The 11,631-nt window shown below is 43.5% G+C and overlaps 1 protein-coding gene across 1 annotated transcript; it reads left to right on the plus strand.

The window, feature by feature from the left end:
• The first annotated feature begins 265 nt into the window (after positions 1–265).
• Positions 266–7,790, plus strand: tdrd6b (tudor domain containing 6b). The gene is made up of 4 exons (XM_075447654.1): positions 266–320; positions 1,958–7,047; positions 7,150–7,232; positions 7,425–7,790. The coding sequence occupies exons 2-3, from the start codon at positions 1,983–1,985 to the stop codon at positions 7,209–7,211; spliced, it is 5,127 nt and encodes a 1,708-aa protein (XP_075303769.1). The 5' UTR covers positions 266–320; positions 1,958–1,982; the 3' UTR covers positions 7,212–7,232; positions 7,425–7,790.
• The last annotated feature ends 3,841 nt before the right edge of the window (positions 7,791–11,631 follow it).

Consider the following 11,631-nt stretch of genomic DNA (forward strand, 5'->3'; position numbering starts at 1 on the left):
TGTGATTGGCTCAGCGTCTAGCGCCACAAGCCACTATCACGTTTATTTATTTTTATTTATCTTTTAAGAAAAAAAAGAGACGAGAATAGAAGCATAAACAGTTACAACCCTATACCAAATTTTTTTATGTTTTTTTTTTCACATAATAACAACTCTAACTTCGAAAGCAGGCCTGCTTCAAATGCTGCTCGTTTTTAATGAGGCGTTACCAACCAACCAGGAGGAAGGACAACCGAAGCCTTTAAAGAAGGCCACGTGACCTCTCGCTCATTTTCCAGTCAAAGTGAACGCGAGGAATGAGACGAGACGCAACAAACACGGTGAGGAAAGGGAAGGACGGTTGTATTTCAAATCATTAGGAGGACCGAGAAGGAATGCACTGAAAAGTACGCGAACTTATGTGCATATACGCCACAGGGCGCATAACTGCAATGATTAAGGAGCCCAGGAATGGAAATAATTTACATGTTTCACATGCTTTCCATGCTGTGATTCCTGACTCGCTGCGAGCTTTGAGATGAATCACAAAATAATTTGCATCCTTGATTTACTTAGGTAAACTATAACCTGTCACCGAATCACACGTTAAATAATGAGGGCTCATGGAAATGAGACCATTTTTTAAAAAAAAAATCTTGATGCAAAAGTCTGTGGTAAATGGAAGTTATGCATTGCACCGCTGTAAACAGGCTGCTGACTGACACTGAAGTTGTATGAGACTTCTTGCACCTAAAATAAGTGCCCGCTGTTTTATACTTGTTAAAAGCATCCCCGTGATAGTGGAACTGACTACCAGTTTAGTGATTTATTATTATTTATGTTTTTTTTTCATATCATCAGGTTTATGGCAAGGCTAAGTGAGTACTTATGGCATGCTTTTGTCAGAGTAGGTTTGCAATCACAAAATGGTGTTTACATAATAATAATTGAAAAATAAAAAACAGTTAAAGACATAAAAATGTTTTGGGTCAAGAGAAATTAATTTGTAATTGGAATGTCAATCCAAATGTTCTCTGCAAATGCAAGAGTTTGGCCGACTATTGAACCAACCTATATATGGTTACATGTAAGTATAGACCACTGACCACAAATTTACCGTTGAGCAAATAAATCGTCACATCTGTGTTTGTGAATGTTTGCGGCAAACTCTGGTCATTTCCTGTTTCACATGCTTTATGGGATGCATTTTCAGTGCAGAAGATTTACACCACTGAACTCGCAGTGACTCACTTGTTGTGAATGAAGTGATGATATACTGTGCCTGTTTGCACAGGTGAAGCAGGTCAGTTCAAGTTAAATATCAGTTTTTTTTTTTTTTTTTATGTGGGTGGTTATATGCCAGATGTACTTGTTGTAGGTGGCAATCAACTTCTTGATATGCATTATTGGGTGTAAAGTGTTCCAGTGGTCACCCCATTAACATTTTTATGCAGAAATCAACTTGGAACAATAAGCGTATAATCTCTACCTTTTTGTCAAGTTTTCTCAAAAATAAACCTTAACACTCACCCCCACTTCACATGAAGATCAATTGGAAATATTTTATGAAGCGGCCCTGTCTGTATGAATAATTTTCATTCACAAATATAGTTTAATCAGATTCTGTGACATTGGAATATCTGTGAGGATGCGTCTTTTTGAGAAAACAGTTTTCAGTGATAGCTGTATGATTGTGAACAATTGCATTTTTAAGTTCTGCGCGCAAGTTATATCAAATAATTCAACGTATTTCTCCTGAAAAAGTTGTGCATATTGCGAATATAAACCAGAAAGCTTTTTCAGAAAAGCCCATCTTACAGTTTGGAAACTAGGTGAGTTTCAGACAGAAATAACATCCAAAAAGACTGGTAATGGCACTGTATTTCAATCATGATGTGGGCTCGTGCTTTGAAATTGTGTTTAAAGAACAAATTTTTCTCCAATTTTAATACGTTTTTTTTCCCCCTTCACTTTGCAGGTATATTTGAGCTGAAAACTTAACAATGTGTTCAATTCCGGGGCTTCCAACACCAGGAACAGAAGTACCTGTTCTCATTACGAGGGTAAACCAAAACCCCAATTTTGGTATTGTGGAACTCTGGGTTAACATGGACGATGGGAGGAAACATATTTATGAGCAGATGAGGGAGGAAATTCAGACTCCTCAAAGAAGGTTTGATGGATCGGAAGGAAAACCAGGGGAGCTCTGTTTGGTCTGCATCAGTGACACCTGGCACAGAGCTCGAATCATATTGATTCAAGGAAAAACTTTCAGTGTTTTCCTCATCGACCAGGGAAAGCCCCATATCACCACAAGTGACGCTTTAGCTTGGGGCCAGAGTGACTGTTTTCTCCTTCCTCCTGAAATTGAGTCTTGCATACTTGCGAATGTCCTCTTCCTTCAGAACGAGTTGCCTGAAAGAGTCACAAAGTTTTTGATGTGTCTGTCTGGGAAAAAGTTTAAGGGAGTCGTTCAGCATGTGCTGATGCCAGATAGGATCATTCTCCTCGAGATACCAATTCTTACCAAGCACATGTGTAAGCTTGGAGCTGCGAAGATCAAAGTGGATGAGTTTAAAATACTTGCACAGAAATGTCTGCAAGGAGTCAAAGGAGAATCCTCTGAGACCTTCTGTTTAGCACAAGAACTGAATCTGGATGGTAGTTGCGAACTCACCGAGCATGACCAATACTTTTACCCTGAGCTGTTAACTGACACTTTTGAAACAGTTATCGTGACGGAGGTAACTGATCTCCGTATTTTTTGCAAGATCGTCATTTTTTCTAAAGCTGTGAAACTGTTGTCCGAACAGATCCACCAACACTACGAAGAGAGCTCTGATTTCGGAGACGCACGACCACAGAGTCGTGGGGATCCATGTGCTTCCAGAGGGCTTGACGGCAGATGGCATCGCTCTTTGCTAAAGAAGAACATTGTGACTAGCGATGTTGCTGTGGAGGTCTTCCACGTGGATGAAGGAAAAACTGAAGTGGTTAATGTTGGAGACATCAGACCAATGCTTGGCAAATTCTTAAGAATGCCAGTTGTCACATATCTCTGTGCTCTGAATGGAATGGAGGCTAACAGCAGAGAGTTGACTGCAGATGAGACTGAGGACCTGAAATTGGTGCTTCTTAACCACACAGTGGTGGCTAAATTTGACCACTACAACAAACCTCAAGATGTCTATTATGTCACACTCTATGAAGCTAATGGCACATGCATCAACAGCATTTTTCTCGAGGGGGCAGGCCGAAAGCCATCCTCTAAACCTGGACAAGATTTAAATGTCCAGAGTGAACCATTATCATTTCCCCTTTCATTTGGAGATGAACAATTCATGAATTTACATTGTGAACTCAATGTAACCAATGGTTTACCAGAGGAAATTTGGCAAAGCACCAAAAACCCAGAGGCAAATGGCAGCATGGGTGACACATCCACTTCCAACACTAATGATATTCATATCAAAGCAAGCTCTGAAGTTCCTGACCCTCTACTACTGGACAGTGGGCATCTTTCCACAACTTTGCCCTCAGAGGGGCAAAATGCTTGTGATGACGGTGTGTTAGCTGTGGGAAAGAGTGTCAATGTAAATGTATCATGCATTGAAAGTTCACAAAGGTTCTGGTGTCAAACAGCAGAAAGCGGGGACTCTCTTAGACACCTAATGCAAGACTTACAAAACCACTATGCATCTGCCCACTCACAGCCACTCCTAGAGTCTATCTGTGTTGCCCGTAATCCTGACAATGCCATGTGGTACAGAGCGAGAATAATTGCAAGTCAGGATTCACCTGTTGTAGATGTGAGATTTATAGACTATGGTCAAACTCAAAGGGTCCCTCTGCGAGATGTGCTTCCCATTGATCCAGCTTTCCTACTGCTGAATGCGCAGGCTTTTCAATGTTCCTTATTCAGTCTGAAAAGTCCAACGAATCCCATGGCTGTCAGTTTGACTGTCACAGAATTGCAGAAGTTCTTGGACTTGGGTACTTCATCAGACGTTGGGTTGAAATGCATCATAAAAGCTGTCGCATCTGATGAAGATGGTCTGCTGCTCAACATAGTGGATCTTGAATCGGCATCGAAGAGTGCACGCATGTATCTGGCTCAGAAACATGCACAGTCTGAGGCTCAGGGGCAGATCCCTCCACAGGTCCCATCAGATGCATACAGTTACTCCACACCCAATATTGAGGTGGGTGGGACAGAAAAGGTGTTGGTAACCTCTTCAGAGACTGTCGGCCACTTCTACTGCCAACTGCACAGGAATCTTCATTTGTTTGACAAAATGATGGAAAATGTTTCAAAGCTGCTTGACCAGCCACAGAGTTCAAATCATAAACTTGGACTTAACAGTATTTGCTTAGCGAGATACAGTGACGGCCAGTGGTACAGAGGTCAAGTAGTAGAGATATCCCCAAAACTTAAAGTGCACTTTGTGGATTATGGAGACACCCTAACTGTGTGTGAAACTGATATATGCCCCATTACCTCTGAAGCGAGCATCATCAGTTCTGTTCCTGTGCAGGCTGTTCCACTTGGACTATTTGATGTCCCTGCAGAATTACCACAGGAAGTCAACCAGTGGTTTACAGATCATGCTGTTGGCCACAGTTTCACCATTTCAGTTGTGGCAAAAGAGGAAAAAGGGAAGCTAATAGTTGAACTGTTTGATGGATCCCTGAATGTAAATCTGGTAGTTAGAGAGAAAGTGGCAAAAATCAGACAACACAAAATGACCGGTCTGATTAGGCAGTCGAATCAGCAGCTCACTAATGGCTCAAAAAGCGCTGCCCTGACAAATGGGGACTGCTCAACACATGAGCTGAGGAAAGCATCAATATCAGTGCAGAAAACGGAGCAAAATGAAATCCAAAGCAGCAATGGGATATATGTCGCTCATGATGTCTCTACACCACAGACTGAACATGTTAAGATTTTGAATGAAGGAAGCAAACCAACTTTGGACGTCATTCTTGAGAGCAAGGAAACCGTCTCCGAGACTTCGACACAGGATTCCCACGGCGACTTGGATATGACTCAGCATTCCTCTCGGTCTTACCCAGAGGAAAATGTGAACACCTACATGTACACATGGCCAAATATTTCTGTTAACATCACTATGCAGGTATATGCTTCCAGCATTGTTGGACCAGATTACTTTTGGTGCCAACCCGCCAACACGGATGATCTTAACATGGTGTTAAAACTCGCTCAGGAGGCAGGACAAGGACATCATGATGTGATTCCTCCTGAGATGCTTAAACCTGGCATTCCATGCCTCGCTCTGTTTTCCAGCGACAGCCAGTGGTACAGGGCTCAGGTAATTCAGAGGACTGACAGTACACTCCATGTTCTGTTTGTTGACTATGGGAATGAGTCTGAAGTGGACATCAACAATGTGAAATTATTGCCTCGGAGTCTGTTAGAGATGGCTCCACAGGCATGTTTGTGCCACTTGAATGGCTTTAATGAGTCCAAAGGCTCCTGGGATGACGAAGCTTATGATGACTTTCACAGTCTCTTGGTTGATAAGCCACTCAAAGTTACAATACTTGGTCTGCAAATTCATCCAGAGATTGCAGTTCCTCAGTATACAGTGAAAGCTGTGTGTGATGGAGTGGTTATTAATGACTCAATGCAGAAATACTGGAACTCATTTTCTGCAGAGCACTGTGGGAATGGAGTGGCACAAGCAGACACGCTTCCCCAGAGTATTCAAACTGAGGGGAACATGACTTCCTTTGCAGCTTCTGAAGAGAACATTGGTGCTTGCATTTACAAGGTGCCAGAAATTTCTAAAAGTGAAACAGAGATGGTATATGCATCTTGTGTTTCGGAGCCACATTTCTTCTGGTGTCAGTTTGCTGAAGCAGAGGATCTACACAAAGTGTCCCAGCTTGCTCAGGAGGCAGGGCAGACACAGCAGGACATGCTCCCTCAGACTGTTGGTCCTGGCAGTCCTTGTCTTGCTCTGTTTTCCAGTGACAACCAGTGGTACAGAGCTCAAGTAATTCGGAAAGCGGACAAAACACTCCACGTTGTGTTTGTTGACTATGGAAATGAGTCTGAGGTTGACATCAAGGACGTGAAACCTCTACCCCAGAGTCTACTGGAGACAGCTCCGCAGGCCTTTTTGTGCAGTCTAAACGGATTTGATGTGTCCCAGGGCTCCTGGAATGATGAAGCATGTGATGATTTCTACCATCTTGTGGTTGATAAACCACTCAAGCTTTCAGTAATCAGCATGAAAGATCATTCAGAGATTGCTGTTCCTCTGTATTCTGTGGAAATCGAGTGCAAGGGAGAAATTCTAAATGAAACAATGCAGAAATACTGGAAACAAGCTACTGAAGAATGTGTTGTGACAGAAAGCCCTCAAACGGAAGGCTCACTCCAAGGTACTCGAGCTGAATCCAACATGACCCATCTTTGTGTCTCTGAAAAGAATGTAGGAACTTGCGTGTTCAAAGAGCCATTACTATCCAGAAATAAGGCAGAGATGGTATACGCATCCTGTATTGCGGAACCGTATTTCTTCTGGTGTCAGTTTGCCCACACAGAGGATCTACACAAACTGTCCCAGCGTGCCCAGGAGGCAGGACGGGCACTACAAGACAACATGTCCCCTGAGACTCTCGGTCCTGGCAGTCCATGCCTCACTCTCTTCTCCAGTGACAACCAGTGGTACAGAGCTCAAGTAATTCGGAAAACTGACCAAACACTCCACGTCCTGTTTGTTGACTATGGAAATGAGTCCGAGGTTGACATCAAGAATGTGAGACTTCTACCCCAAAGTCTGCTGGAGACGACTCCTCAGGCCTTCTTGTGCCGTCTGAATGGATTTGAAAAGTCTGAGGGCTCCTGGGATGACAAGGTGTACGATGACTTCTACAACTTGCTGGTTGATAAGCTTCTCAAACTGACAGTGTTTGATATGGGGAAACACCCAGATATCGCAATTCCTCAATATGCAGTTGAAATTGAGTGTGAAGGAGTTGTTGTTAATACACTGATGGAGAAATACTGGAAAGTAATGGACACAAACGGTTTAGTGCCAGGTTGGTAGAAAGTAATTGTCTTCAGTTTACTTTTTTTTTTTTTGTTTTCAAGTGTATAAAGGTGTTTTGTTAATTTGGACTTTCTGTACAATCTCTCTTCAGTAGACCAGTCTTCGGTAGACCAGGAGGAAACCAGGACCATTGATGAGGGTTTCGGAGTTTAAAATCTCCTTCTGTTTAAACTGGTATGACAAACCTTTTGTCTTCCAATCCCATCGTCCTACATCTTTTTTTTTATAAAAAACACACTCTATTGATTTGTTTGAAATAACAGCAAACAATTAAGTTTTCTCAAATGCAGCTATCACAAAGTGAATTCCAAGTTGTATGATTTCAAGAATGTTTTAAAAATGTTGATTTTAATCTTTATCTTTTAGCTACAGACCCACTTAAACGTTTGTGGGGGAACCAAGCTGTGATCAGTGGGTCTCAACCTTTGCCGTCCACCAGTTCCTTGTTGTCTTTTTGAAATTTTACCAAATTAAATAAATCTTTTCATAAAATTGTTTTTTTTTTTAATGATTCTTTTTGCCACAGATTTAGTCATAAAGTGCTGTGAAGATGTGCCTACATCTTGGCACAAAGTTGAGGTAGTTTATGGTGTGTGATGGATTCCACCTGCGCTGCACCTTTTCACTGATCCTGTTTCAAGGTTGTCAGTGAGAAGACAAGTAACTGGAAAATTATCCCAAGCACAGCAGCAAATCTACAACATAATGAATGAGAAAGAAAATTAAGGTGTTGCAATGGTCAAGTCAAAGTCCAGACCTCAACCTGAATCAAATACTGTGATGAGACCTGCACCTTCACTGAACTGATGCAGTGCTGTAAAGAAGAGCTTCCCATAATTTGACATCATCTGATTAGTTGCCCCAGGCTGCTAACCCATTCATTTCTATGGAGGCACGAAGGGCATATTTGATTTAACAAACGGTAATTAAGCCAAAACCCAGAAGCAGCTTGCAAAGCATTTAAGTGAATTTGATCAAAAAAGAAAAATATTGTAATTGATTTCAACTAAAAGTTTCATACACAACTTCTGCATTTTATCTTTGTTTTCTTGTTCCAGAAATAATGACACAGTGTAATGTGTTGATTTGTTTTTCATTAGTGTCTCTTTACCTTCTTTTAAAGATCTACTATGGAGTGGGTGGATATTGATAAGGAATTCTGTCGGTCGAATATATCTGGTCGTTTTTTCATCAAAGTTCTTTGTGTAAACTTTTCAAAAGTGGAAAAACAAAATAAGTATTAAAGCTGCAGTCTGCAACTCTTTTTCAAGCATAATGCCTGGAACTGTCCGGGGATTCTGAAAGTAGTACATTAAATACCCCAATACAAAAAAAAAAAGAGTTCTCTAGGTCCCCTATATGTCCCGCTAGGTCCCTCCAAAGCCAGCAGGTTTGTTTACAAAATTGCAGACCGGACCGGTAAAAGGTAACCAATCAGGTTTACGAGCTGGGCTCTGCTGCCTGTCAATCACCGATTGTGCACGCGCGATACAAGGTAGGCTCGTCCCCACGCTTATTTATCTGGACTATTGAACTTCATTACGGGCTAGTCTACTTACTGTGTCTTCCATGATCGCAAATGACAGGTGAGTTGATGAATGAGGAGTCGTGTAGGCGCATCTGGCGTGCATGTCTACGTGCACGAGTTCTCATGTGTTTTGAAGGGGCGGGACAGGAAGTTGAATAACTTTTTATTTTTCGGTTAAAAAAATAAGCATTTCTTGCATTTTGCGACTACAGAGGTCACCGTTTTCAACTTCAAGCGTTCTGATAGATCATGTAAACTCTTAAAATGCCAAAAAGTAGGACTTTACGTATGACAACAACAAATCTTGCAGACTGCAGCTTTAATCCAAAGTAGGAACCCCTGGTTGAATGCACATAGACTTGTCTCAATTATTCCAGAGACAACATAAATGTTCTTTATGTATTTATTTACATAATTTGCCTTTGGGATAAAGGTGTTTTTTCATTTTTCATAACATTTGTCAGATGTTACACTAAAATGCAAAAGGGTAGGGGATCTTTTTCTGGAACATTTTTTTACATATTGCTTGAAATACTCTTCACACCCCCATTGCAACCAATTAATTAAAAGTTTTGACACAAATATGAAAAGTTTTAGTGGCCTCTAAAACGTACAATCTAGGAAAAACAGTATCCAATCATTGTGAACGGACCGTTCACAATGATTGGATACTGATGCCGTCTATCAAACTGCAACCTGCTCCTCCCTCCCCCTCCTTCCCCCTGTGCGCGTACCCTGCTCCGTGAGCGTCCAGAAGCTTGGCAGGAAGCTAAACTAGAGCCAGCTTGGCTAGCACCTAGCATTATTAAACGTATAGTTAGCATATACTAAATACTAAATGCTAAATACGGCAACGATCGATGCTTGCTGTCAGAACAGCGCTCGTGCACCTTCGTGCTCGTGCGCGTTCATGTACTCTAGAGGCGTGCCTTCAGGGAGAAAGTGAAGAAAAGGGTTGGGACTTTTTACCTGTTTATTTTCAAAATGCAGCTTCACTGGACTCAAAATCCAGGATCTCCTACCCTACCTTTAAGAGGGTAGCCATTTTTACTTGGCTGTTACTATATAAGTAGCCATTATGTGGACCAAATACTACTGAAAAAATAGAATGTCAGTGTTAATGCTCTATTCCAGATTTAGAGTCAAAAGAGAGGATTTGTTTTAGGACTACTTGTCTGAATGATGATGGCAAATAGCCTGGAAAACCAGCGCCAACTGCTGGACGGCAAAATGTTTTGCCTGCGGTTGGGTCTGGCCTCGAACCACTTTTCATTTTGAAAATACTGCCCTGAATCTGGCAGATGGCAACTAAACCAATCACAACGCAGAGATGTGTTTTGAATCAACGCGGGCGGGGCAGAGGCACAGACACGGTTTGAAAGACAACGGGTTGTGCTCATCAACAATGTTCCGTTGTATCCATTCATCGGAGCCAGACTAAATTAGACATCCAATCCATTTAGGCTGGTTTATCAGGCTAGATGGCAAACCTTTTTAACCAACCCAAATCGAAGGAGGGGCTCCACCTCTTAAAGGGATAGTTCGCCTCTTTTGACATGAACACGGTCACGGCTTTTCTCTGTTCTGGCACCCCGATGGTGGAACGATCTCCCGACTGATATCAGGACAGCTGAGTCGCTGCCCATCTTTCGCCGTAGGCTGAAAACCCACCTCTTCAAGAAAAACTTCCCTGATCCGCCCTCTTAGGACAGCACCTGCGCCGTCCTAGTTCCTTTCGCACTTATTGTTTCCTCCACCACTGGCACCCTCTATATTTTCATTACCCCCTACCCGAACCAGGGTTTGCATCCCATTCCTGCTTTTTCTACCTCTTTTATTTCTTCCCCTACCCGAACCAGGGTTTGCATCCCATTCCTGCTTTTTCTACCTCTTTTATTTCTTCCCCTACCCGAACCAGGGTTTGCATCCCCACCCCGCTGTGACTGGTGTGCAGTTGGTGAGAGGCTGGTTGGTTATCGCACTTACTCTAGCACTAGTTTTGCTCTTAGCTGTTTGGTAGTGGAAGGAAATGCACTTATGATTTCTTGTGACCTGAAGTTCTTTTGCCTACCGATGTTGAACGCACTTATTGTAAGTCGCTTTGGTTAAAAGCGTCTGCAAAATGACCGTAATGTAATGTAATGTAATGTAAGCTGTATGACATTCCATCCATCCATCCATCATCTTCCGCTGGTCCGGGGATCGGGTCGCGGGGGCAGCAGCTTGAGCAGAGACCCAGACGTCCCTGTCCCCGGCCACTTCCTCCAGCTCTTCTGGGGGGACCCCGAGGCGTTCCCAGGCCAGCCGAGAGACATAGTCTCTCCAACGTGTCCTGGGTCTTCCCCGGGGCCTCCTCCCAGTGGGACGGGCCCGGAACACCTCACCGGGGAGGCGTCCAGGAGGCATCCTAACCAGATGCCCGAGCCACCTCATCTGACTCCTCTCGATGCGGAGGAGCACCGGTTCTACTCCGAGCCCCTCCCGGATGACCGAGCTTCTCACCCTATCTCTAAGAGAGAGCCCAGACACCCTGCGGAGGAAACTCATTTCGGCCGCTTGTATTCGCGATCTCGTTCTTTCGGTCACTACCCACAGCTCGTGACCATAGGTGAGGGTAGGAACATAGATTGACCGGTAAATCGAGAGCTTCGCCTTCTGGCTCAGCTCCTTCTTCACCACGACAGGCCGGTGCAGAGCCCGCATCACTGCAGACGCCGCACCGATCCGTCTGTCAATCTCCTGCTCCATTCGTCCCTCACTCGTGAACAAGACCCCGAGATACTTGAACTCCTCCACTTGGGGAAGGATCTCATTCCCGACCCGGAGAGGGCATTCCACCCTTTTCCAGCCGAAGACCATGGTCTCGGATTTGAAGGTGCTGATTCTCATCCCAGCCGCTTCACATTCGGCTGCGAACCGCTCCAGTGAGAGCTGAAGGTTACGGCCTGAGGACGCCAACAGAACCACATCGTCCGCAAAGAGCAGAGACCCGATTCTGAGGTCGCCAAACCGGACCCCCTCAACGCCCTGGCTGCGCCTAGAAAT

The sequence above is a fragment of the Odontesthes bonariensis genome, chromosome 17 (assembly GCF_027942865.1).
Source record: "Odontesthes bonariensis isolate fOdoBon6 chromosome 17, fOdoBon6.hap1, whole genome shotgun sequence".
NCBI lineage: Eukaryota > Metazoa > Chordata > Actinopteri > Atheriniformes > Atherinopsidae > Odontesthes > Odontesthes bonariensis.

Excerpts from the sequence above, each read along its gene's own strand:
- tdrd6b (XM_075447654.1), top strand. The coding sequence starts at position 1,983 with ATGTGTTCAATTCCGGGGCTTCCAACACCAGGAACAGAAGTACCTGTT. Across the intron at positions 7,048-7,149 it reads CACAAACGGTTTAGTGCCAG|TAGACCAGTCTTCGGTAGAC; the intron begins GTTGGTAGAAAG and ends ATCTCTCTTCAG.